Here is a 27,862-nt window from a genome sequence, read left to right on the forward strand (position 1 = left end):
ACCAAGACACGACACAATTTTGAAATCATTTTCCTCCCATCTTGCCTCAATTTCTTTGCACTTCTCCCATATACCATTTTCATGGTATTGCTCCGTTTTAGACACAACGAGTTGGGGTGCATGTTTCCCCGATTATCTAACAAGTCCGACTATTGAAATAACCAGACGACCAAACGATCCGTGCAAAAGAATTCGACACGCACTTTAAATCGGGAATCGCACCTGTCGTTCATTTCAAGCCATTGGACGTGTTTAAAGCGGTAAGTCTCCAATGCTTTGTTAAATACATATCGTTTTCTTCCATCGGCACTGTTACAACATCCACAGCTATGATTACATAATGGCTAGAGTGTATTATTAAAATAATAATGGGTCGTCATTATAGCATAAAACGTGTTACTGAACGTGACCGTCCGTTATTTTGTCTATCCTTTTTTGTTTCTTTTTCGTTGATAACAAGTTTTAAAAGGACAGGAGAAATATGAGTTCTCTTTTTTCTTTGTTCTTCGTGTTGTTTCATTCACTTTTGACAATCAAATTTATCAGCTTTCCGATCCAGCCAAGTGAGTTATTAAGAAAAGAAGTAATCAAGGCTACTAGTGACGAAAGTCATGTTCGCGTGATTAAGTTATACGCTTGACATTTGCTCTAATCAAAATCACGTCCTCGTACCTCCTGTGTTTCCGTTGGGTGTTTTTTAAAAACAAAACTGTTGATTGACGACACTGTACAACAATCAGATGAAAGAAAAGGATTTCAATTGTTCTAATTGTTTTGTCACCGACCACTGATTTCACGACGAGTTTTACTTGCAAAACTGCCGCCCCTTTTTATTTGTTACTTCATTGAGTGGAATGGTAGGGTTTTTTAAACATTGCGTAAACTTGCTGCCTATTGGTTTCTACGGAGTTTTCGATAAGGGTTGCGTAAATCAAAACAATTTCTTACGTCCGTCTTTCACGTTTTCACGTTTCACGACTGTGTGGTTTGTTTGAGTAGACCAGGGATATTAGCCGGTCATCATGGAAGACAGAGAGAAATGGCGGTGAAACGTTTGTTGTGTTGTCCACCGGATTCGCTTGTCACGTTTGGCGGCTTCGATTAAAGCTCGTCAGCATTACAAATGCAACAGCAGCTGATGTTGAATGCAAATATCCTGCAGAACTTGCGCACATTAATTAATGCACTGGTCATATCCGTCGTCGTGACGAGCATATAAATGATGAACAGTTTTCGCTTGAGACCATTTTTTTTACTCCAACTGGATGGTACATACATTTTATTCTGATTATTTTTCAATCTCATCTTCTCGCATATAATCTTTGTCGAAGACAAAAGGACATCAGGTCTCAATCGATCGTTTTGCAGTAATTATCAAATGATTCTTTTCAAGTCTGCCATTAGCTGAATTTTTCTTAAACACCTGAATCTATCATTTAATTTTAAGAACAAAAAATTCCGCATGTTTTCTCAAAAGAAAATGATAAGCATGCATGTGTTTAACGTGCACAAACCCGGATCGTGAAGCTCCATGAACGAAAACGTGCGCGACCAGTATAGGAGACGACGTCCGGGAACATGTCCAGTAAGCAAGAAAACAAAACTAGAAATACTAAACAGCTTCTAGGATCCATTTTAATCACGTGATCGATTCGCTGAACGGGTTTTTGTGGTTCCGGGTGATGTCACACACTGATTGCGTGCCCAACTGGATGACGAGATTCCTCGTCTTGTTTAACATCATCAACAGTTGGCCTAGGTCGTCTAGTTGCTTTTCAGTTTCTCTTGCGTAATAGAAAGAAATACCGGCTTTTGTTGCGTAACTTTCCAAGAAATGCATCGTCGGCACTTGTCTCTCTTCAATCGTTGATTAAGATGAATTCAAGTGGTGGCCTTTTGAGTACTTGCCATCTATCGATGGGGAGACTATGTGCGTTAACGTCTTTATCGCAGTTAAATTCCAGTGAAAAATTTGGTACTTTCTCTTTTTTGTTTTGTTGTGCTATCCTTGACCTAGTAGATTTTTTAAAAATATTGCCTTTACGTTAAAACGAGGCCATCCATCATCCTGATGTTTCGCTCCAATCCGTCGTGTTCCATCCAGTCTTTCATTCCATCATCCGAGTTAGGTGCCTTCGTCGAAAATATTGGGCGTCTCAGATTTATTTCTTTATTTTTTAAACAATACGACGAGCTCCTTTGACGAAGGGGGGGTTTCAATCTCTGAACAATCCACGCCCTTAGGCCAGTTAACAGAATTAAGCATTTTCTTTAAACAAAAAAAAAAGGGGGGCAGACAGGTATACTCCAAAAATTCAGCTTAACAACATAAGGTGAGCCGAGCGAATACTTGTACAGCAAAATATCGGCTAATCGTATTTCCCCTTTTTGTTTTACCCACCCAACACACTGACATAACTGACGTATAATCTATGTGTTTTAGGTCGGCTGATTTAATGCCAGCATATCCTCCATGTCAGAGAGCAATGCTCGTTATATGTGCGCATATAAAGCGAAATATGCAGGTTGGTGATCAATCACAAAAACGAAGGAATTCCTAAAAGAAGAGATTTGAGGGTGATTATGCATGCGTAAAGCAAGTACGTCGTATACGGACTAATCGTGTAGTACATAGCTGTATACCGATGTGCATTTGTTTTTGTGTTCCAGCCAAATGTAGATCTATTACGGATGGGAGAAAACAAGTCCTACGGGTTTTGTGGCCGTTTAAAACGACCTGCTGTCATTTGAATAATCGAATTCTGTTTTCAAAATATTCTGGTTCTCTTTCATGTTAAAAGCGCTTGCAAAATGCCATGAAATTTGCGAAACGTCGAAAGGAGGCGTCTGATGCGGTAGACAGCAGACACATATCTCTGGTTTCTTTTGATTGCGAACGCCTTGCAGCTGTTGTTAACTGTATGCTATATATTCTATTTCGCAGAAAAAAACACGCAAGGATGAGGCACGTAACGCTGCAATTGCAATTCTAGACCAAAGGGTAACATGTGATTACGTGACCAGTCAAAAAATTGGTTAGAATCACGAACCATAAGGAAAGAAAAATTATGATCTGGCACAGAAAATAGTAAATTCCTTGGGTACACAATGCGAGATACTACGGAGGTTAAAAAAAACCACAGGTTCTGTTGCTGAGGCGACTGAATGGCGGTCCCACAGTTGGGCCATGAAAATCAAAAAAACCTTCAATTGGAAAATGTCTGCTGATGTGGCCGAGATGGCGCAACCGTCATCGATTATGCTGATGAACCAGACGCATATCATTTTCTGTGATGCAACCGCATTACAAACACGACGAAGACGCTTCCGTTTCATTTTCGATTTCACGATGACCTGGCATCCAAATACGAGAAGAAATAGCCACTGAAAGCAATTCGAATCAACGCCTCGTTGGTTATTGTTTCATTATGCTTTTTCTGCGTTCACGCATTTCAGAGAACAAATCGGATCATTTACACTTGAATATCCGTCAGCGACAAAGTAGATTTGACAATGTGCCATTGCAATAAGCGAATTCTAGACGTAAATTAGCAACAATAACAAGGAAAGGGTGAAGTTTCAAATAGATTGTGACAAGCGAGATTGTGATAAGACCCAAATGAATGAACGCACCGCAGTTCGCAGAAAAAACTGACGCATCTCACCAGTGCCAGATAGAAAACTATTGAACCACAACTAACAGACCACCGGGCGTTTGGCAAGATTCATCGGTTCCCTTTAGACAAAACTAAAAAAATGAAGAGAGAGAGAGGCTGTGCTGTGCGAAAAGAACGAATTGTTTTGTATCGGACAGAAACCTGTCATCTTGTTAACATCCACGACGATTTGAGCCCATCTTTCTCGTTGCACGTTATTAATTGCGCGTCAACTAAAGCCACTGACTGTTGTCTTTGTGCTATTGTGGATTATTGCATGGAATGTTTCTCGGCTATCTATGACATAGACGTCGGTGAGAGCACTTCCTTCTTCGTTCGTCGATTTGTTTGGAAAACTATCGTCAATGTTTGGCTATTGTTTTGAAGCTGACGCGCTACTGTTGACTGTGCCGAGTTCAAAACAAATGGAAATGAAAGAGAACAAACGAAAAGCTATAAAACAAAACAACGGGCCATGGACAAGATGATGGCGCATTGTTATTGACAAAAGGCAAGCCGAATAATTTCGTTCCAGCACGTTGTAAAACCAGCATGGCAACCCGCGATAGAAAACTGGTTCGTTCCAATCGCATCATCTTCCCAATATTCACGCTGATCACACGTGCGTTGATTGAGGGTGGGCTCATAAAAGATAACGAAAACAGCGATGACTCGCTGTGCATTTCTTTAGCGGAGCGAGAAAAAGAAAATCAATCGGGTTTCGTTTTAATTTGTCGATAATCTTTTTGCCAAGAGAAGTGCATCTTGTATAATAAACGTTGATGTTATACAACGTGTAATCGTTTGGCATTGAACAGAGCAGAGAAACCAGTTATTCCTGCGGATGCCTTCCTCTCAGTTATCCGCCAGTTGTGAATTCGTGGAAAAAAACGACGGCGATACGGGTAGAGGAAAAGGAGGAGGGGAAAGGTATTCCGGGCTTCTGTCAACGATATAGCAGCTGACGAGTTGTGCGTGAGGTTTTAATAACATTTTCCGAATATGATTCGTCATGCCAGAATCTTGTCTGATCCTGGCATTGGAATCAATTGCTTGCGATTCGCTACAAACGGTAGCTGTTTGCCAACAGTCGTCCACTTTTGTTTTGATGGTATGATTGATTACAGGTTATCACGTCAGACACACACACACACACACAAAGACGTACAAAAATTTAAAAAAAAGAAAGAGAAAAAATATGTGCGGGTTTTGAATGTGACGTCGAAACGTCGAATTTGTCCACATAGAATAAACGCCAGTTCACAAAAGATGTACACGAAAATTGTGAGTGGGTGGTAAAGCATTTGCCTGCATCAGCTGGAGTATAAAAGATCAGCCGTCAAACTTAAAAGTTTTTGAATATTTGCGCCCGGGCGTTCTCTGGAAAAAAGCAAATTTCTCGCCAAGACTTAAACATTTTGGGGAAACATTTCAGTATGTGGCGTTTTGAAAGTTGATCAACAAATTATGTCTGTTATAGAATAATGAGAATCCATGAAACTTTCTTGTATTCCTTCAAGGGATAAATGCTGGTGAGCTATCCATCAAATTACAAAGGTAATTGAAGTTGCATTACGTATCGTTATACATGACGGGGACGATAAATGACGTCAATTTCATTGATGTAATATGTGTAAATTACTGCGACTATTGTTCGGAAGATCCTGATGTGTGATATCATAGTGCACGTGCCATTGTCGGGGTCGCAATATCCTGTTCGTGTCATCTTTCTAGTCGCCGTTCTGGTGATGAATGAATACCGGCCCATTAGTCACCGGCACGTATCCGCAGGCCAAGTCGACCGGCAGTTCTTTCGTGCCGAACGTATAGTCGTCATTTCGCAAACAACACGTCGTTTTAGCATTCAAGGAAAACCTATCCATCCACTCATCCATCTGTCTATCGTCAGCCAGTCGGGATGGCCGAGACCGGCCGACTGAAAATGGTTAAAGAAAATGATAAAGTTTTTCAACACACGTCGGTCTCATCTTTTCCAACAGGGATTTGCTCCGTTCTAGAGACGCATGCGACTAAAGTGGCACGAATTTCTCGTTACGTGTGTGTCTAATGTTTACGTGTCGTCTACAACGTACTACGGCATTTGACGATATCCATCATTTGATCAAAACTAATGGTCAGTTACAGCATCAACAAGTTGTCTTTTCCCATTTCGAGACGGCACTTTTGAGAAATGTGAATTAAGTAGAATAGAGTTTTAAAAAGCTTAGAATAGAAGGAGTATGATGACGAGGGGATCAGAAGAAAAAAATGGGTGACGAGAATGGGAAAACTCGAGTCGTGAGATCCGCCTTTGTGTCTCCATATACTATACATCATCATCAATACATGTAGACCAGCAACAACAAAAAAATCATCGCCGCACGTGTGTCGTGAACGGCGTGTCGTTCACCCTTTGGGGAAACCCGATTTTGGAATTCCCTCCACCGTGCAAGCCAAAACAATAGCAAAAAGAAAGGGATTAAAAAAAAAAAAAAAACTTGAAAAGGCGGCGAAAAACAAACAAAACCAAAAATAGAAAAAAAAAATAATAAACAAAAGAGAAGCAGACAAGAGCTTTTAATTTTTTTTTTTTCTATGGGTAAAAACGTGAAGTAGACGCATTCAAAAATGCAAAAACCAACACGAATGCGGATATCTCTCCCTTGTGTTTTTAGAATTTCATTCTACATCGTGGAATCTGTTGTTCCCTTTTTATCCGAGACCGTTTACAATCCTCCTGTTTTTTGTTTTTTTTTTGCTTCACGTTCCTGTCAGCGGATTTTGCATCGTCACCCGCTTATTGCTAGATATCTTCTATGTAATTGTAATTCGAAGGAGTATAGAGAAAGGCAGGATTACAGAGACATTATTGGCAAATAAAGAACGGAGCGTATCTTTTTCGAGCGTTTGTTTGTAGTTGATTGCGACGTACTCCGGGCATCAATTACAGACCGAGTTCTTTGTGTACGGCTTCCAATTCATTTTTAATAGTTATTGATCATTTGGCCGTATTAAAACATGACACAATCGAAAGTTTTGAAACACGAATCGGTAAACGAAGAAAAATCAGTATAAGACCAAAGTATCAATGTCGTGCTGGCGAATGTTCACCCCCACTAATGGCCGTGTTCATTTTCATATACTCGACTATTATCTTGATTTTGATTTACGTTTTAAACTCATTGCTGTTGTTGTTGACATTGAATGGACTGCTGTTGTTGGGTTCTGCTTTAAATTATTGAGAAAAGCACTTCGAGAGTCACTGTTGATTTTTTTCAGCTCCGTTAGTCTGCTCAATTGTTTTCTACCGATCACGTCACAGTGGGCCGTCTAATTAACAATTCTAGTATCTTTTATGATGAGTTCTACGATATGAAAAGAAATCGTGCGCAGGCCGGCGTAACGCTGATCAAGAAACTGACCATTGGCCTGAAAGATGTTCATGTACATGACGCGTTGCGTGCAAGAAGCTTGTCGTGTTCAGAATAGCGCTGGTTTCCGTTGATTCACCATTTTTTCTTTCTAACAATTCCCGGGGTTTCCTGGAACGGAGCATGTCATACAACGGAATATTTGGCACGCGTTCTCCATCAAGTAAAAATAATAAGTGTGGTCGTTGCGCATCTATTCATCTGCTGCAAGTGAAAGTATTTATTGGGCATGGATATAAAAAGAAAAGAAACGGAGAGAGTCTGGATTCAAAAGGGATGTCCTCCGTTGCCGTGCCGTCTGGTCTGTTGGACGAGTGCCGAAGGAGAAAAATTGACAGGAAAGAAAGAGAAAGGAAAGAAGAAGAATACAGAGGAAAGAGGAGGGATGAGAATGAGAGAACGAAGCAAGTAAAGGGACCCACGAATGAAAAGAGAAGCGGCACGGAAAAAGAAACAAAACGAAAAACATAACACGCGCTAGCGTTGGGTTGGATCTCGCCAGTCTTCCACTGACCGGCATCGCATCCGCACCACACAGAACAACGGTCCAAACTAATGACGATCATCACGCCAACAAATATTCACAGTTTCGTGTAATCCGAATTGTGTCGACTGTCGAATTACTTACAAAATTGAAGGCGCATTTTGTTGGACGAGGATAAAACGTCACGACAAAATCAGATTGGATTGAACCATCGTTCTTCAGTTTATCTTTTTTTCAATTTGTGCTCGCAGATTTTGAACAAAAGCGACAAGTCAAGTGGCCAAGGAAATTGACTCCTCATTTCATTGGTTGTCACTTGTGCTGGTTCGAAAGGTATGGCATGACAATAACGATGAAATACAGATCTTTTTGCCAATTTCTTGCATTTGAGGGGATTAAGAGATTTAATGGTCCTCATTCATTCAAAAGAAATTCTATTGTGGATTGTCATTGATGTTATTTTCCTTTTTTAAGATTACGAGTCTTCACGTGTTCTTGTGACGTTACTTCACTCCACTCAATCAACAATGGCTCATCGTGACCGGATGATGACGGCATACCTGAGATCAGCCAACACGACAATGATGCTTCTCCTTCTCACCTTGCCATCGCTGCTAACAGGTAAAACAACCAATAATACGTCACATAAGTCATCGTCATTTCCACCGTGATTTTTATGTCGCCATTGACTCGGAACACGAAGGATAGGGAGGAAATAATTAAATGCTGGTTGGCTGACGTGACGTTGGACGAAGTGACGTTGGATACAGTAAACGTTGCCGAGTGTTTATTGGATTTCCTTTTATTCTTGTGGAGGGATCAAAGATCAGCACAATCAACCAAACGTGGCGCGTAGAAATTTGAAGACGAGCGAGGGATTTTGCGGGATATTCAAACAAAGTATTTCAGCAACTAGAAAAGTCGATTTTTGGGGAGGGGGAGGAGTTTCAATTAACGTGCCGTTGTGCATTTGGATTCACCCATATTCTCGCCCTACAATTGCACGTGCTAGTTAAGAATTCCACTTAAAATTCATCAAATAACGAAAACCAACAACATCCAAAGAGGTTAGGAAGGATTGGCTCATTGGGTTTGGCCACTTTCTACGGCACGTAGTCACATCGCCAGTCAGCCAACATCAAAATAAAAGCCACTCTCGTAATCGTAAACGTGCAAAAAAGGTGCGTAATTTACGACGAACGTACCCTGTTTGCTGGAAAGGTGGAAAACACCGACATTCGGCTTCAACACATCAACAAAGAGTCAAGAGATAAAAAATAAAAAAAAAAATTGCGTTTGCTAGAAGAACCACTGGAAACGTGAACACCTTCGGGACAGACATCATAAGTTGCTGCACACACACACACACAGCGCAGTATACCGTACATAGCAACTGGTTGAACGCATTTGTGTTTTATCTGTTTTTCGTGAATCATTAGTGTTCTTGCGATCTGACTGCCCTCGATGGCAAAGGATATAAAGGAAGGTGTTCCAGAGACAAGGAGCTCGCTGGAGTTCAGCAATGTCTAAACACAGTCCAATTTCCTTTCAAAATGAGATCAGATTCGAAGATAGTTTATGTATAGCAGACAACGCAACCTGTCGTGGGATAAATGAGATAACCTAAAACTAATTGGAAATGGAGACCCAAAAACGAAGAGGAAACAAAAGAGAATCGAGCAAAGGGAATAAGGTCTAAATATTTCTGGTTCTTTTCTTTCTCTCCGTCGTAGACTGGCATCCATAAAACGAAAAAGGAATGCCTGTCCATCTTAATAACAGTCATCATCAATAGAAATAGTCGTACATTGTTGGGGCTATTTGGTCCTCTTGAGTTGGGAAAGGGTTTCCACCTTGTTCCCCTCACACCCCACGACAACAGCACCTATTGCCTCTTCTTCTTCTATACTACGTACGCGAAGGCATAGAAAAAAAAGAAACGATATAAGGGCAAAGAAGGGACGAGCTTATTTTTGCCTCGAGAGGGACAAGGAGGCGAGTCAGGCTTACCATGCGACCCTACACTTTGTTGTATGTGTACCAGGAGGTCCCGAAACTCTCCGCATGACTCCAACCGCCAGGATCCATCAACTTGTAAATTGTTTAGTTTTTTTCTTTTTTTTGTTTCTCTACAACAGTAGTAGTAATGGTAATAGCGATTGTAACAGCAGACCGGTGTATAGTAGAAGCTAAAAATAGAAACGACTGAGAGACGAGTGTGGGAGGGTTCGCCCTCCTTCCCATCTCCATTTCTGCCTCGTCTTCTTGGCTTCTACCGTGGATGATTTTAAACGTCATCTGCTTAGACAATGTGAGTTTGGTGGAGAGTAGACCTCTCTTTGACCCTCTAGCATCACTGGCCGTCTTGAACGTGATGTTGGCACCAGAATTTTGATCGCCTCAGCAAATGCAAACGTAAGAAGACGGAAAAACGCTAAGAAGGAACGTAAACGGTAAGAAAAAGAAAGGCAGACGGTCGTTAATTTTTACGTTCATGCCATGATCATGCAAAACCAAAATACGTGGAATTTAGTTGTTGAGCGAAAATACCGTACTACATACGAGTTTCGGGAACGAACGAGACGATAAAACTGACACAGCAAAATCAGCTCCGAATAATCAGAATCATTAACGAGCGATAATGAGCCGCCAATTAAGATACAACAACCTGTCCAACAAAAGAGTTGATTTGGCTCGCAGTTTCCTCATCCACTCTTTGCTTTTTATTCATTGTGCACTGCAATTGCTTTATTGACGTCGATTCTATTCGCCAACTATGTACCGTACGTAATTATCTTTCGGCCTTGCTGGAGGTCTACAAGTCTTTATTGTGTGATGTGCTACATCGTGCGAGTATCTTTTCATCGGTCAGATAACGGTCCTTGTAGTCTTTGAGTTATTATTGTAGTTGTTGTTATTGTCAAATTAGTCTGAATATCACCGACATCAGGTCGTAGAAATGGAAGTGAAATCAAAGCCAAAACACACAAGCGAATAACGTGGTGTGTCTATAACTACCGTACACATGTTATGGAAACCGTATAGGAATCGGACAATTGATCGGCCGAAATTAAACGATCAAACGATGCGGACGTTCAAAACAAATGTGCAGCACAGGAAGAAATGGAATATGGGACCGGATGCCGGCAGAAACGCGAGCGCAGATGAGCAACAGAAAGAAAGACGAGCACGACACTAAGTCGCGATGTTAACGTTTCCAAATCGAAATCATCACCAGATAGACTATCAAAAATGACTACTCGAATGGCAACCAAACGAACTAATCGGCTTGCCCTTGTGACGTCACCAGTCTTTAGAAACACGTTGCGTTTGTCTGTGAAGGTTTTCATTCGGCTAAACCGAATGAACGAAATAAAACGCGGGACAGTAGAGAATCAAAAGTGGCAGGAGGCGGGCCAATGATGCCACCTATCAGCAGTTTCTCATTTGTTTTGTTCTTCATTTCTCTTGCCCACCCGCTGTCGGCCTGACGCTGGATAGTATCACGCGGCGCAAAACAAACTGAGGCACGAGAGAAAGAAAAAAGAAAAAAGTGTTTGTTTTAATTGCTGCTGGGGCTTTTCCTTGTTCTCTCCTCGGGATTCAACACGTTTATTCGGTCAAGACGGCGGTATCCTCTGTATCCAAGTTGCGCCTCAGTAGAATTGACTTTCGATGATCGCTGCACTCGAAATCAAGTGAATGAACCGGAAAAAGATATCGATAAACGTAGAGTTTTTACTGGGAAGACACCACAAACTTGTTATTCCTCTTATATTGGACTTGGCTTTGGGCAGCGCAAAAGCAAAACATTTGGTGAGGTCGTGAAACGGGTTGATGTCGTCAACTGCGTGAAAGCCGCAAGACAAGACAAAGGGAAGATGCAACGATGCGCGTGGGGCTGAAAATAGAATTGTGCTGACCCGAAAGTCGACTCTTTTCTTTCAGTTCAAGAAGGACAGCACGCTGCTAAAATAATAAAACGACCCGAGATTAAGACATGCAATTGGAAAGCAAAAAAACTAATCAACATCAATTAGACTTGAATGGCGAAAATTGGCAGATTTTTAACGACAAAATGCTGTTGGGTGAGTAAGAGGATGGCAGACTTGGTTCCGAGAAACACCGCACTACACAATCATCCGCCAATGCAATACTGAGAATTCTCTATAAATAGACCGTCTTAATAGTAGAAAAGCAAAGGGTGTGTTGCATAGATATTGCCATCATTCCGCAATTGAGCAGCACGCCAGTGGATGAGCCGACCACGCCCCGCTCGGTCGTTTCTTTGGATACGAAAACAATGATCCATCATCATCCAACGCAAGACAATGGCTGCGGTTGACTGGATGCTGAGAACCAGAGACAAGTCGACCACTTCAGTGTTTGCAAAACCAAATAAATAAGCAAACAAAATAGAAATGCATTCGGGTGCATTACTACTGGGTCTTGTAATCTATTATTAGACTGATGGATTTATACTTTATTTTTAATCCATTCAGCTGGCGTGAATTTTTGTTTGGGCTGTGCTTGGAGAAGAATTGCAAATCGGCGCATCTCCTTCGCCGAACACATCCACCAACGATTCACGCCAACTGTATTGGCAGCGGTTTGTGAGTCTGCCTCTAGCAAGGCCATTTTTTCCCTTTTTGTTTCGTGTTGCGATGGTTATTCAAGATCCGGCAGGTGTTGGCGCAAGTGTTGCTATTGTTTCAGCCCAGCTCATTTGACAGGGTTGGCTACCAAGCAGTAATGGTACGATACCGCCAACGTGGCTTCAACTTTAGCAGTTGGCGAACTGTCTGATTCACAGTCAAAACGGGGAAATCCCGTCCGATTCACCCGTCACGTTAACCCGTCAGGGTTGTTTCTCGAATTGACTTTACGAAACGTGTTACGGCCTTGATTAATAGCTGTAATGAAATGGAATCAAATCAAGTGACATTGATAACTGATTGGTCCATTTAAAAGATACCTTGATTGATTACAACTGGTGCTGTTTAACGATTAAAGCTGCTTAACCCACGGTTACGTATCACGCGGGAGGTAGACTAGGAAGGCTGTTGTCATTTTCACAATCAACAGCCAAACACCAGCCGCGAGCTAGACGCCAGAAAAGTACACACACACACACGTCTACAAGGTACAAACAGAAGAATCGTGTTGTCGACCGGATCTGCTTCGTCTGGTCTCGTCTATAAAATGGCGTGACCACCCGTAATGTAACACGAGACATAAGGCGCTGTGTGTTGCACAACAAGAACACATTAGGGATTGTTTCGTCATCATTCACTAGACTACGATTTGAACGTTGTAGTAACAACTATACGTTCAAATGACTACGCACGAACCGTTAGTCATTCATTATAATAAAGAAATGATAAATAATCAACGTGTCTTACTTTCGTGCCCTGGATATTGAATAGGAACTTGGTCGGGACTTGTCACGGCGACTGATACATCGGCAGCAACAACTTGCACTTTTACGTCGAGGAATTACGCGGTCGGCGACGTCTGGTACCCACGACTCGGTCAACGAGGAGCCCTTCATTGCGTCGCTTGCATTTGCCAAGAGGTAAAGTCATTTACAGTCGACAAATAGCCGAGGATTTTGCGCTGATTTTCTGTGCATTGGCGTTAAAAAAAAGGGCGGTAAAATCAACTGCACCATCCACGAATGCGGCGGAGAGGAGTGCACGTCGCCCGAATCTGCCGCCACTAACGAATGCTGCATCCACTGCGCAAGTAGGTGACTCGTTTCTCGATTGAATGTAGGCGTGAACCAATTAGTAGATTCACGCATTGCATTTATATCGCTTTTATGTTTGCTAAATTGACAAAAACTGCGGTGAGAAAACGAGTGAAGAATCTTGAATTTTCACCACTGGTTTGCATCACACCCAGACGATGTCGGAAATGTAGATCCCACCTTGCCTTTCGTTCAAATTAGTTGTTGCTTTTGGTTGTTGGCACGCCCCTTTATGCGTCATCAAAGAAGATGGTGCTAATTTAATAATGATCAAAACGTTCAATTATTTTATCCGTGTTCGTTTTCGGCTGGCGACGAAGAAGAGGCAAAATCATCGACTTTGATGGCCGCGTCAACACGTCCCGCATCTCTCTATCCAGATGAAGTTCCAGTCTCTTCTTTCTCCTCTTCGGATCTGAGTGGCAGTTCGACGTCACCTGGCGTCACCTGTTTGCATAATGGCAACGTCTATCGTCACAAGGAGCGTTTCACTTCTTCTAACGTCGGCCTCAAACCGGAACACCCCGATCAGTGCGTTCAGTGCTCTTGCGAGGTCAGTCATTCTTTTGTTCTATGAATCGTTACACAAAATGTACGATGCATCCGTCCATATTTCCAACATCAATTCGCTATTTGGCTTGTCTGATGTGTTATTCGAGTCTAAATCATCGGTTGAAGATGATCCTAGGTATCCGCCGTCTCGCATTTTTTGTTGTTGTTTCCCCGTCAGGTCCAATCAGGCAATGCAATAACTTGGTCCGTGAACCATATAGCAAGTCCCAAGTTGAAACCCTTACTTGTCTGATCAAAAAGAATCCAAAAAGAAAAAAGAAAGAGACGTAGAGTTAGGAATGTTGAACCGTGGGGTGTTGAAGAATCGGTTCGAACGATGCCATTGACCGACTGTTGTTGACCGTGGCTGCTGCATTTCTTTAGCTGCTGCTGCTGCTGGATTAAGGTAATCGGCTGTCGGCTCGGAATGTGATATCGACGACATTGAGCAATGGAGAGAAAACGAGTCGATTGAGCAAAGGAATTTTCTCTTTTTCCCTGTTTATTTTTCTGTTTTCGTTTTGATGACGTTGTGGAATGTCGTGGACGAGCGACCGGTCGCATCATCCACTGACCCACTCGATTTCTGTTGTGTCTCGTCCGATGCCGTGCAGTGGTGGACACTTCCTTCCATTCGCTTCCAGTGGTATTTATGCGTACAAAAGTGCAGCAGTCGTCCATCGTCCACCATTGCATTAGCATATTATTGTATATCACCTTGCCGCCGCCTGTCGTTCGCCGCCGTTGCTGCTCCTCTTCTCCCGTTGGCCGCTTCCCATTTGTTGTGCACATTTCGCCTTTCGCTGCGTAGCCCATTTCAGCAGCGGCGCGGCCCGTCCCGCATGCGTTCCCCAAACAAAAACGAAACGGAATGACAACAACTAAAAGATGCGCGCCCCATCGTGCATAGAATATTTAATGATTTCTCCTTTTTCTTGCCCGTTTTTCTCGCAGCCTCTCGCGATAGAGTTCATATTTCTTGTTCTTCTATTTCTCCGCCGTCACGACGCGCCATCTCTGCAACGTTTTCGAATCGCTAAAGGCTGACTGTCGAGCCTTTCTTTCGTTCTATTTCCCTTTTTCTTCGTTCCACGGCTTCGGTGTGCGCACGGCCAGTTTCACGTTACGTCGAATTTCTCGCGCACAACGTTTTTCTCTAGATAGAAAAAGGCGAGCACGACCCACAAAGCGAATCGCACCTTTCACTGTGCCGAACCAGGTTGCCCCGCCGATTTGTCTGTTGCGAGTTTCTCTTTGACGTAATCTCTTATGGTAGGTCGTAGCAGAAACGCAAACGCCAACTGCAATCGAGAATAAAACGAATAATGGACGGGTTAGCGTCACAGCAAATACTTTAACAGACGAGTCGAATGGAAACGGGGGAAAAAAAACAGACGAAAGTGAGGGCCACACCAAGAATGCCCCGATGAGGCCATCAACCGAAAGGCTAAAAGAACGAGACAAGAAGGCGCTTTACAGGAAAAATGCGCATGACAGTAATGGAGGCCACATCTAAAGAAGGAAAGGAATTAAAACGAAAAAACAAAAACAACAAAAGTTGAAAAGAATCAAAATCTAGAAAAAGGCTCAACAAATTTTCATCCGTCTATTTTTGATATTTCGTCTTGAAAAAAGAAGAAAAGAAAGCAGCGCATTTGCATGACATCTCCATAATTTTCAATTCTTGAAACACCCGCGTGTCCGACTGGCTCGGTCGACGAATCCCCCCGTTCGATATTTATAGACATCAACATATTCATACTTACGTAAAAACATCACGCCCTGCTGTTGTTGCCTTGCGCCTCTTGTTGTTGTTGCACAGTCGTAGAATTTCTGATTGTTTTTATTGTTATTATCAGACGGGCCGGGAATTCATTTTCATCCGCATTGGTCGGCTTGGCGGTTCCTCCCGGTCGCCGTACGAGTCAAACTAAAGACCAAAGAGCTTAACAGTTAACAGTAAAATGTCGGCTATGGAAATAACCGTGAGAAAATAAGGCCCAAACACCCAGTCAAGCGGATGGATTAGAATTATCAAGAACCAGGGAATCAATTACTATTAAACAAACGCTAGCCTATATACTCTACTTGATCAGATGCGTACCAAATTAAATTAAATCAACGCGAAATGACGTTTTGTTTGAGTTGATTCATTTTGTTTTACCTTTAGCCGTGTAACGTGTTCGTTCTTGCTCTCTCTCACTCCGACAGTGCTGACTCGATATCTAAAAATAGATGTCGAACGTAGAAGATCAAGACACCGAGGAAGTGGGTGCTCGTCTGCATCGAGATAAGAAAAGAGAGGTCAAGTTTGCAGGGAGTGGCTCTTTAGAGAAAAGAGGCACGGCTCTCTACATCTTCCGAATAAAATCGTATGGGTTAAATGTCTACGTGAGCTCGTGCTTCGGCTTTTACGAGTTACGAGAAGAAACATGGTCGCTGGGCAACAGAACAAACCCAGTGCCAACAAACAAAGGAAACCAGACCGCACCAGTTTGCTCATCAATTGGAGGAGAGCTGCTTTCAAAACAGCTTCAGAAATCGTGTCTGAGAAACACGCTTCATGTTGTTTCGCGGCGATGAAACTCGATAGGCTCGTAAAAATGCAAATGAAGTGGAGAAGAGGAAAGGAGACAGACAGACTGACTGAGAAACAGAGAGGCGGAGAGAGAGAGAGAAAAAAGCCGTTCAGAACGGATCGAGCGGGAAAACCAAAGGCAATTCTACCGTATCGTTTGTGGGGCGTAAATCACACGTAATGATGAAACGACTCCCATGTCGCTGACGGCGTTCGTCACTTAATTTTTTGTTTTTACTTGACTCTTTTGGTTCGTATTTGTTAGCCACCAATGTCCACCACGCCAACGATCCAGACTACCCTCGCTGCTTCTTCTCCCTCAGTCTTCGACCAAGGGCGGAAGTTAATGAGGGGATAAAACAAAAGAAGGGCGACAATGCGAAAATAAATCCTAGAGGTGTGAAAGGGTTAAGTGAGGTGGTGGGAGTGTAATGGTTGGGTACATTTTAGCAAACCGAGGAGGTGTGTGGGCTCATACAAGGTCACACAAGTTCAGACCTGTCCAGAGGAAAGGGGGAGGGGGGGGGGGGTACGACTGCACGAGCGCCAACACACAGAAAAAGAGAACAAATTTACGTCGTTAACATTTTCCTTTTTCAGCTCTTCTTTTTTCGTCCTGGCCATCTAAAGACGCTCTTCCCTTTTTTTCAAACATGCCAACATTCTGTTTCTCGGAATGCAATCGAGAAGCTAAACTAGATAGAAACCAAGTTCCAGTTTATTCAATTGAATTGAATCAACATTTTCAAACGCCATTTTCTTACCTAACCGCCATTCAATACTTCTTTCTTTTGTTTCACGTTCTCTACATGAATCCTGATCGCGGTCTACGTCACGTGACGCCTATACACCTGGAAACAACCAACTGACCAATAACGAACAACGACAATGACGCAACAGGGCGGAATGGTCATGTGCCAACTAAAAGATTGCCCCAAAGCCGACTGTGAAAAGCCGATCCGGACCAAAGACGATTGCTGCCCTGTCTGTCCAGGTGGGTGCTCGTCTTTCGGTTTCAACTTACCCACTAACTTAGTGGTGATAGTTGAGGAATACAAATCAATGCTTTTGTATTTGGGAATTTCATTTGATTAGTTGCCTTCTCTAATATTCCTCTCTCTGAATTGATTTTGAATTAGATCCAGCTGGTAGAGTGGACGAAATGGACAATTCTCCCGTTATCATTCAACAGCAGACGGATGGAATAAACGGCAAAATGGAAGATTGCATCTCCGGTGGCCGGTAAAGAATTGCATAATGATCGATTATTGCTTGTAGTCGATGCTTGTTGTGGGTTGCTTATTGAGACTCATCGCCCTGTTATCACATTTCTTGTTGTAAGGTATTACCTTCACGGGACGACTTGGCATCCGGTGATGGGACCGTTCGGGCCAATGGACTGCGTCAATTGCAAATGCAAATCTGGCAGGATCGAATGCCAACGTTTGGAATGCCCCAGTCGGCCGGCACTCGGCTGCGAAAGACCCGTCAAAGTTGCCGGTCGCTGCTGTCCCGTCTGTCCACTTTACGAAGGAGACATTCAAGGTAGACGTCTAGATTGTTTTGTGTTTTGTGTTTATTCGTGTGTGCAAAGGAACGTGTCATTCTTCAGAATCATCTATTCGCCAATAAAAGAGACATTAACTGGCTGTCTTGTAAACATTGACCAAATGGTTCTTTTCCGGCCCATTGTTTCTTCCGTGTTTTTCCCCGTCTCGGTTTCATCTTGTCTGACGTCTGTGTTTGTTCTGCCAAAAGGTCCCGTGACGCCTTTGCTCTCGTCTTCGCCCATCACTGGGACACGGTCCAACATTCAAGGAACATCTGGAATGGACAGTAGCAGCAAAATCAGGACATCTAATCGACCTTTGCCGCCCCATTCCTCGTCTTCGCTCATCAAGTCCTCCACCCATCACGCCAACTTTACGTTGTGCTTGCCCAAGGAATACGACGTCGTTGTCTACCGCGCACAAGGAGGTGGCAACGCTTCTGAATTCATTCAGGTAATAAAACGAGTCGCAGTCGCTCGACTTTGAAACATTCGGTTGTGTTGGGCTAGTATCTTTCGTCTGCTGTCTTTGCCTGTTCGCTACCCCTTGCCATCAGGCGACATAAACAATGTTGCGTGACCCGTGTCACGATGTTCATCCCATTCCAGCGACTGGTTAACATTTGCCTACAGCATATGTTAACACACAACCGTTGGGGGTTTGCTGACATACATTTGATGACATAATAGACAAGAAAGTGAATTAAGACGAAGCCAATTGTGTTCATTAGCTGATTGATGATCTATGATTTTGTGTTGTTGTTGTGGCAATGTGCAGTACATCTTTCAGCAAGTGGTCAACGGCTATGCCATCGAACACCACCTTTGGATGCTACAGCCCATGGTGACAACTTACAAAGTACAAGATCTGACCAGGGACCAGTCCGAGGCTCTCCGTCAACGGTTTCGCTTTGTCCTTCTTGGTGCCACTGCCACAAGTAAGTCATCGTCAACCGAGACCATACTACCCTACACTCGCATCGACAGTTTCAATGACGTTGCTTATCACTTATACTTGAATGCTGTCTTTGTTTTTTTCTGTTTGCGTCGTCCGACAGAACACGTCAAACGATTCACCAAACGCGAAAAGAAACTGAAACCAAAGTGTTTGCCAAATTCCGGTTGCCCGAAAAAGATCCGTCGTCTAGAACGAAACCTCGTGCTCCAAGAAGTCACCAGCCGCAGAGCGTGTTTACCAATCGAAGTGGAAGCCAACACTCGCTGAACCCAAATATTTAACCCGTCTCTGCTCGTGACTGGTATCAGTCGCAATCTTCAAATTATCAATCCTACATCCAACGACATATTATTTCAACTGAAGTGCAATCTACATAGACTCTCTTGACATTTTCTTTCGGTGGCTCGGGTCTAAGCGGACGTGATTTACTGTACTCGGACGCGGGTACAAAGCCAGATATGATGCCGTGGAAACAAAACTTAAACATATGCTTTTCTTCGCATTATCGCCGACGTATTCCATGTAATCCCCTGATTGGTCTCCATGGGTTTGGAGCACTTTGTTTTGGTGTAAGAAAAGAGGCTACCTATTGATGAACGCAGTTTATGAAAAGGGAAAATATGTAGACCACCTTCTACACCTGCTATGTTGTGTACCTTGATAGCAAAATTCAAGTAACCTACGTCTCAAAGAAGTAGTTTTTTTCCAACTCAGCATTTAAAAAAATAATACTCCGTTATCGCATCATTGTACCAAGTGATGTCAGATTTAGAAAAATCTAGCCACCACATTTTTGACACTCCTTTTCTCATCGCCTCATCCAATATTGTATTTAAAAACGAGAAACACAAAGCTTATTTAAAAACCTGTATAAATGTATTCGATTTCCATGTAAATCAATTACTTGTATAGTGATCAATCGTTGCAGAGTGTTTCAAGCCGGAAACTTGACCACAAATTCAACAGAGCCGAATTGCAGGTCCATCTGTTAGAAGTTCAGAAAGAAACCTGTTCGGAGTGAGTTCAAACGTGTGACTTCAATAGTTAAATGCGTGAATGCTAAACGGCACGAACGGTCATATATGTGGCTCAATTTCCCTCATTTCAGGCTTTGTACTTGAGTGAACGACAGCTCACGTGAGTGTCGTACACGCCGAGTAAGACTGGAAATGGGAACGAAACCAAGATCCTGTCAATTCCCCATGAATGTTGTCTGTAGAATCAAATCCTGTCGCTGGCCGATGTAGACCCGGATTATTAACTTCGCTGGTCTTCCGCATATATCCATCACGCATTCATTATTCCTTTTGTTTCATGAGATTTCACCCTTTGCTGTGAATGTTTGGTGATGATACTCGATTGGTCGCTGATTAGATACATTGCTTAAGCTATGCATTGTGAACTGCGACATCCGGCAAATGGTCTATGTGCTAACAATATGTTGCTAAGTTTGTTTGTTTTACCTAGAGACCCAATTTCTATACCAAGTCATAAAACAAAAGGATACGTGACCTCATTCTTATCGACAAATCTGTCCTTCGACTGATCCTCATTATGATGTTATATTCAATTTGCAGTGCCAAATAAAAGAAAAAAGTATAAGAAGCATTTAGAACTGAAAATAAGATTTTTATTATTTCAACGTATTGAACCATACTATATAAGTGACAATTATAATAATGGCAACTTTGGATGGCAACTTTGAAGCACTTCGGGATTTTCTTTTACCTGTTTGATCGTCTGTACATTTATGTTACACTTAATCGGCTTCCAACTCGCACATACCAAGAATTTTGGAGGGTACATTTTTCATGTGTTTCCTTGTCAAAGTGTAGAATTATTCATGATTTCATACAGTGTGAAAACGACGGTATATTCCAAGTTTACAACAAATGTTTCGAAAACTTGGATGTCTAAAACAAAAAAAAAACAAAAAAAAACGCAACAACAAAAACGACAAACACAGGTTAAACATAGAACAATTCATTTCCCCGGCGAAAGCAAAAATAAAACATTAAATGGACTGTTTCGATTTCTGCAAAGACAACCGGACTGTAGTTATTGTTATGGATAACAACAAAGGATCATACACCTTTGTTTCGGCAACTGAATGGTATTTGGTTTTGCCTCTTTTCGATAGGTAGCAAATGAGTTACCATATGCAAATTCTGAGTAAAAAAAAAATGCAAATGCAACGGCATGCACTTAATAAGACTAGTCATAAGCGCCAGTTTCTTTCTTCTCTTTTTTTTTTGAACTAATTTTAAATTCTATTTGAATTTATGTTAAAAAAATTTTTTTTCGAAAAAGAAAAGGGGAAACCAGATAACAGACAAAACAGTGAGAAAAGTAAAGAATTCTGAACATTTGATAAAGAATTTGTAGCGGCTCAGTGGTATTGACAGAAAGGGACAGGCGCAATAAAATCAGCAGCAGGTATGGGAGGGGCGATATTGACACGGTTTGGTGGATGGGAAAAGTAGGTCATATGTGGCTTGACCCAACGGATATCATTAAAATCTGTTGAAAACGCAATCGAGACTGTAATTAACAAAGATTTGAAAAGCAAGCCATCGAGAAAGTGGGTGCGATAAAGACCGAAGAATTAGGAAAGGGCAACTCTCAATGTCTGCGTTACATTGGCATCTATATAATGTAATATTAGCAGATCAAAAACAAGAAGTGATTAGCTTTGTGTTCGTCCTGTTAGCCTACTAGATACACCTTCCCAACGTTACTCGAGAGCACAATTTTTTAAAAAATTATTCTCCGATAGATCATTGACTTCGATTCTCCTTTTCCCCCGTTTTGTGATTGCTAACTAGATGACGTTTGATCAACAAAACCCCATCATACTTTCGTCATTAAACTGTCGTCAAAAATTAAAAGTTTCGGAGACGGACAACGATGAAAATAATGGATGAAAAGCCACATGAAATTATTCGTGTCCAGCACGCAAGAGGGGATAGTGTGACACCTTAATGGCTCTTGATTTCAAAAGATAAACAACGCGTAATACGGATACATGAAACAAATATGCTACGCACGTCCATTAATTCATTCATTCAGCCAAAAAAATATTGAAAATTGTGTTTTAATTTGTTGATCAGATCGCTTTCGGCAATCAACCTCAACGCCTTTGATCGCCAGTTGTACAGTAGGAATTAGGAGAGGGGAACATTTTTTAACGAATATATGTAGCGACATTGGCAAAAATGAATGACGTAAGCAAGATGACAGACAGAGAAGAGTGGAGGGGATGATATCACTTATACCAGGTTACTATGTCAGACACGCATGGGCCAAGCACGACTTCCATCCAACTATTTTCAAAATTCAATAATCATACCGTTAAAACCACAAATAGTATACACCAGACAATTAAGATAAATAGTTTGCTTATTGTCACATAAATGTCGTTAAAGATCATTTGAATTATAGAGTAGATGGAACGGCCAATGCTAATACGATCGGACAACTGAAGTTTTCAGTAACAGAGAGCCGTGTTTTGTTTTTGGATTGAATTTCAGTTGTCATTGCAAGTTGTTGGAAGTTCGTATGAGTGAATTCGAATCGACATATAACAATAATGACGACCCGTCATGACAAACAATTTTGATTATAAGTATTCAACGAGTATTGGCTTCCACTTCTATTGGTAAACACGCCCTGCGGCTGGTGACTTCTTGGAGCACGAGGTTTCGTTCTAGACGACGGATCTTTTTCGGGCAACCAGAATTTGGCAAACACTTTGGTTTCAGTTTCTTTTCGCGTTTGGTGAATCGTTTGACGTGTTCTGTCGGACGACACAAACAGAAAAAAAAAAGAGGGCATTCAAGTATAAGTGATTAGCAACGTCATTGAAACTGTCGATGCGAGTGTAGGGTAGTATGGTCTCGGTTGACGATGACTTACTTGTGGCAGTGGCACCAAGAAGGACAAAGCGAAACCGTTGACGGAGAGCCTCGGACTGGTCCCTGGTCAGATCTTGTACTTTGTAAGTTGTCACCATGGGCTGTAGCATCCAAAGGTGGTGTTCGATGGCATAGCCGTTGACCACTTGCTGAAAGATGTACTGCACATTGCCACAACAACAACACAAAATCATAGATCATCAATCAGCTAATGAACACAATTGGCTTCGTCTTAATTCACTTTCTTGTCTATTATGTCATCAAATGTATGTCAGCAAACCCCCAACGGTTGTGTGTTAACATATGCTGTAGGCAAATGTTAACCAGTCGCTGGAATGGGATGAACATCGTGACACGGGTCACGCAACATTGTTTATGTCGCCTGATGGCAAGGGGTAGCGAACAGGCAAAGACAGCAGACGAAAGATACTAGCCCAACACAACCGAATGTTTCAAAGTCGAGCGACTGCGACTCGTTTTATTACCTGAATGAATTCAGAAGCGTTGCCACCTCCTTGTGCGCGGTAGACAACGACGTCGTATTCCTTGGGCAAGCACAACGTAAAGTTGGCGTGATGGGTGGAGGACTTGATGAGCGAAGACGAGGAATGGGGCGGCAAAGGTCGATTAGATGTCCTGATTTTGCTGCTACTGTCCATTCCAGATGTTCCTTGAATGTTGGACCGTGTCCCAGTGATGGGCGAAGACGAGAGCAAAGGCGTCACGGGACCTTTTGGCAGAACAAACACAGACGTCAGACAAGATGAAACCGAGACGGGGAAAAACACGGAAGAAACAATGGGCCGGAAAAGAACCATTTGGTCAATGTTTACAAGACAGCCAGTTAATGTCTCTTTTATTGGCGAATAGATGATTCTGAAGAATGACACGTTCCTTTGCACACACGAATAAACACAAAACACAAAACAATCTAGACGTCTACCTTGAATGTCTCCTTCGTAAAGTGGACAGACGGGACAGCAGCGACCGGCAACTTTGACGGGTCTTTCGCAGCCGAGTGCCGGCCGACTGGGGCATTCCAAACGTTGGCATTCGATCCTGCCAGATTTGCATTTGCAATTGACGCAGTCCATTGGCCCGAACGGTCCCATCACCGGATGCCAAGTCGTCCCGTGAAGGTAATACCTTACAACAAGAAATGTGATAACAGGGCGATGAGTCTCAATAAGCAACCCACAACAAGCATCGACTACAAGCAATAATCGATCATTATGCAATTCTTTACCGGCCACCGGAGATGCAATCTTCCATTTTGCCGTTTATTCCATCCGTCTGCTGTTGAATGATAACGGGAGAATTGTCCATTTCGTCCACTCTACCAGCTGGATCTAATTCAAAATCAATTCAGAGAGAGGAATATTAGAGAAGGCAACTAATCAAATGAAATTCCCAAATACAAAAGCATTGATTTGTATTCCTCAACTATCACCACTAAGTTAGTGGGTAAGTTGAAACCGAAAGACGAGCACCCACCTGGACAGACAGGGCAGCAATCGTCTTTGGTCCGGATCGGCTTTTCACAGTCGGCTTTGGGGCAATCTTTTAGTTGGCACATGACCATTCCGCCCTGTTGCGTCATTGTCGTTGTTCGTTATTGGTCAGTTGGTTGTTTCCAGGTGTATAGGCGTCACGTGACGTAGACCGCGATCAGGATTCATGTAGAGAACGTGAAACAAAAGAAAGAAGTATTGAATGGCGGTTAGGTAAGAAAATGGCGTTTGAAAATGTTGATTCAATTCAATTGAATAAACTGGAACTTGGTTTCTATCTAGTTTAGCTTCTCGATTGCATTCCGAGAAACAGAATGTTGGCATGTTTGAAAAAAAGGGAAGAGCGTCTTTAGATGGCCAGGACGAAAAAAGAAGAGCTGAAAAAGGAAAATGTTAACGACGTAAATTTGTTCTCTTTTTCTGTGTGTTGGCGCTCGTGCAGTCGTACCCCCCCTCCCCCCTTTCCTCTGGACAGGTCTGAACTTGTGTGACCTTGTATGAGCCCACACACCTCCTCGGTTTGCTAAAATGTACCCAACCATTACACTCCCACCACCTCACTTAACCCTTTCACACCTCTAGGATTTATTTTCGCATTGTCGCCCTTCTTTTGTTTTATCCCCTCATTAACTTCCGCCCTTGGTCGAAGACTGAGGGAGAAGAAGCAGCGAGGGTAGTCTGGATCGTTGGCGTGGTGGACATTGGTGGCTAACAAATACGAACCAAAAGAGTCAAGTAAAAACAAAAAATTAAGTGACGAACGCCGTCAGCGACATGGGAGTCGTTTCATCATTACGTGTGATTTACGCCCCACAAACGATACGGTAGAATTGCCTTTGGTTTTCCCGCTCGATCCGTTCTGAACGGCTTTTTTTCTCTCTCTCTCCGCCTCTCTGTTTCTCAGTCAGTCTGTCTGTCTCCTTTCCTCTTCTCCACTTCATTTGCATTTTTACGAGCCTATCGAGTTTCATCGCCGCGAAACAACATGAAGCGTGTTTCTCAGACACGATTTCTGAAGCTGTTTTGAAAGCAGCTCTCCTCCAATTGATGAGCAAACTGGTGCGGTCTGGTTTCCTTTGTTTGTTGGCACTGGGTTTGTTCTGTTGCCCAGCGACCATGTTTCTTCTCGTAACTCGTAAAAGCCGAAGCACGAGCTCACGTAGACATTTAACCCATACGATTTTATTCGGAAGATGTAGAGAGCCGTGCCTCTTTTCTCTAAAGAGCCACTCCCTGCAAACTTGACCTCTCTTTTCTTATCTCGATGCAGACGAGCACCCACTTCCTCGGTGTCTTGATCTTCTACGTTCGACATCTATTTTTAGATATCGAGTCAGCACTGTCGGAGTGAGAGAGAGCAAGAACGAACACGTTACACGGCTAAAGGTAAAACAAAATGAATCAACTCAAACAAAACGTCATTTCGCGTTGATTTAATTTAATTTGGTACGCATCTGATCAAGTAGAGTATATAGGCTAGCGTTTGTTTAATAGTAATTGATTCCCTGGTTCTTGATAATTCTAATCCATCCGCTTGACTGGGTGTTTGGGCCTTATTTTCTCACGGTTATTTCCATAGCCGACATTTTACTGTTAACTGTTAAGCTCTTTGGTCTTTAGTTTGACTCGTACGGCGACCGGGAGGAACCGCCAAGCCGACCAATGCGGATGAAAATGAATTCCCGGCCCGTCTGATAATAACAATAAAAACAATCAGAAATTCTACGACTGTGCAACAACAACAAGAGGCGCAAGGCAACAACAGCAGGGCGTGATGTTTTTACGTAAGTATGAATATGTTGATGTCTATAAATATCGAACGGGGGGATTCGTCGACCGAGCCAGTCGGACACGCGGGTGTTTCAAGAATTGAAAATTATGGAGATGTCATGCAAATGCGCTGCTTTCTTTTCTTCTTTTTCAAGACGAAATATCAAAAATAGACGGATGAAAATTTGTTGAGCCTTTTTCTAGATTTTGATTCTTTTCAACTTTTGTTGTTTTTGTTTTTTCGTTTTAATTCCTTTCCTTCTTTAGATGTGGCCTCCATTACTGTCATGCGCATTTTTCCTGTAAAGCGCCTTCTTGTCTCGTTCTTTTAGCCTTTCGGTTGATGGCCTCATCGGGGCATTCTTGGTGTGGCCCTCACTTTCGTCTGTTTTTTTTCCCCCGTTTCCATTCGACTCGTCTGTTAAAGTATTTGCTGTGACGCTAACCCGTCCATTATTCGTTTTATTCTCGATTGCAGTTGGCGTTTGCGTTTCTGCTACGACCTACCATAAGAGATTACGTCAAAGAGAAACTCGCAACAGACAAATCGGCGGGGCAACCTGGTTCGGCACAGTGAAAGGTGCGATTCGCTTTGTGGGTCGTGCTCGCCTTTTTCTATCTAGAGAAAAACGTTGTGCGCGAGAAATTCGACGTAACGTGAAACTGGCCGTGCGCACACCGAAGCCGTGGAACGAAGAAAAAGGGAAATAGAACGAAAGAAAGGCTCGACAGTCAGCCTTTAGCGATTCGAAAACGTTGCAGAGATGGCGCGTCGTGACGGCGGAGAAATAGAAGAACAAGAAATATGAACTCTATCGCGAGAGGCTGCGAGAGAAACGGGCAAGAAAAAGGAGAAATCATTAAATATTCTATGCACGATGGGGCGCGCATCTTTTCGTTGTTGTCATTCCGTTTCGTTTTTGTTTGGGGAACGCATGCGGGACGGGCCGCGCCGCTGCTGAAATGGGCTACGCAGCGAAAGGCGAAATGTGCACAACAAATGGGAAGCGGCCAACGGGAGAAGAGGAGCAGCAACGGCGGTGAACGACAGGCGGCGGCAAGGTGATATACAATAATATGCTAATGCAATGGTGGACGATGGACGACTGCTGCACTTTTGTACGCATAAATACCACTGGAAGCGAATGGAAGGAAGCGTCCACCACTGCACGGCATCGGACGAGACACAACAGAAATCGAGTGGGTCAGTGGATGATGCGACCGGTCGCTCGTCCACGACATTCCACAACGTCATCAAAACGAAAACAGAAAAATAAACAGGGAAAAAGAGAAAATTCCTTTGCTCAATCGACTCGTTTTCTCTCCATTGCTCAATGTCGTCGATATCACATTCCGAGCCGACAGCCGATTACCTTAATCCAGCAGCAGCAGCAGCTAAAGAAATGCAGCAGCCACGGTCAACAACAGTCGGTCAATGGCATCGTTCGAACCGATTCTTCAACACCCCACGGTTCAACATTCCTAACTCTACGTCTCTTTCTTTTTTCTTTTTGGATTCTTTTTGATCAGACAAGTAAGGGTTTCAACTTGGGACTTGCTATATGGTTCACGGACCAAGTTATTGCATTGCCTGATTGGACCTGACGGGGAAACAACAACAAAAAATGCGAGACGGCGGATACCTAGGATCATCTTCAACCGATGATTTAGACTCGAATAACACATCAGACAAGCCAAATAGCGAATTGA

At 42.8% G+C, this 27,862-nt stretch overlaps 2 protein-coding genes and 1 long non-coding RNA gene across 8 annotated transcripts in view; 1 reads left to right on the forward strand and 2 right to left on the reverse strand.

Annotated features, from left to right (window-relative positions):
• On the forward strand, positions 1-20,565 carry LOC116932017. 3 transcript variants are annotated; one of them, XM_045179844.1, is made up of 11 exons: positions 1-260; positions 8,046-8,192; positions 12,998-13,146; positions 13,220-13,316; positions 13,641-13,873; positions 17,351-17,444; positions 17,590-17,692; positions 17,793-17,995; positions 18,209-18,453; positions 18,778-18,937; positions 19,058-20,565. In XM_045179844.1, exons 2-11 carry the CDS (start codon positions 8,099-8,101, stop codon positions 19,222-19,224), a joined length of 1,545 nt encoding a protein of 514 aa, XP_045035779.1. In that variant the 5' UTR covers positions 1-260; positions 8,046-8,098; the 3' UTR covers positions 19,225-20,565. The 3 variants fall into 3 exon arrangements, with proteins under 3 accessions (XP_045035779.1, XP_032795606.2, XP_045035778.1); XM_032939715.2 differs by lacking the exon at positions 1-260 and adding an exon at positions 7,573-7,904 and having other exon boundaries at positions 13,644-13,873; XM_045179843.1 differs by lacking the exon at positions 1-260 and adding an exon at positions 7,574-7,904.
• LOC116932019 lies at positions 11,329-17,214 on the reverse strand. 4 transcript variants are annotated; one of them, XR_006651947.1, is made up of 6 exons: positions 16,600-17,214; positions 16,037-16,097; positions 15,639-15,802; positions 12,974-15,173; positions 12,547-12,813; positions 11,329-12,484 (listed from the first exon to the last, which is right to left on the reverse strand). It is a non-coding gene; the product is annotated as an uncharacterized LOC116932019 (long non-coding RNA). The 4 variants fall into 4 exon arrangements; XR_006651945.1 differs by having other exon boundaries at positions 16,037-16,152; XR_006651946.1 differs by having other exon boundaries at positions 11,329-11,948; positions 12,054-12,484; positions 16,037-17,214.
• LOC123476895 overlaps positions 20,566-27,862 on the reverse strand; it is a 22,277-nt gene continuing 14,980 nt past the window's right edge. Inside the window, exons 6-11 of the mRNA XM_045179845.1 lie at positions 24,366-24,459; positions 24,118-24,220; positions 23,815-24,017; positions 23,357-23,601; positions 22,873-23,032; positions 20,566-22,753 (exon numbers count right to left, since the gene is read on the reverse strand). Coding sequence (XP_045035780.1) covers positions 22,587-22,753; positions 22,873-23,032; positions 23,357-23,601; positions 23,815-24,017; positions 24,118-24,220; positions 24,366-24,459 — 972 coding nt within the window. The 3' untranslated portion in view covers positions 20,566-22,586. The remainder of the gene's footprint in view (positions 22,754-22,872; positions 23,033-23,356; positions 23,602-23,814; positions 24,018-24,117; positions 24,221-24,365; positions 24,460-27,862) is intronic.

Source organism: Daphnia magna, linkage group LG10, assembly GCF_020631705.1.
Source record: "Daphnia magna isolate NIES linkage group LG10, ASM2063170v1.1, whole genome shotgun sequence".
NCBI lineage: Eukaryota > Metazoa > Arthropoda > Branchiopoda > Diplostraca > Daphniidae > Daphnia > Daphnia magna.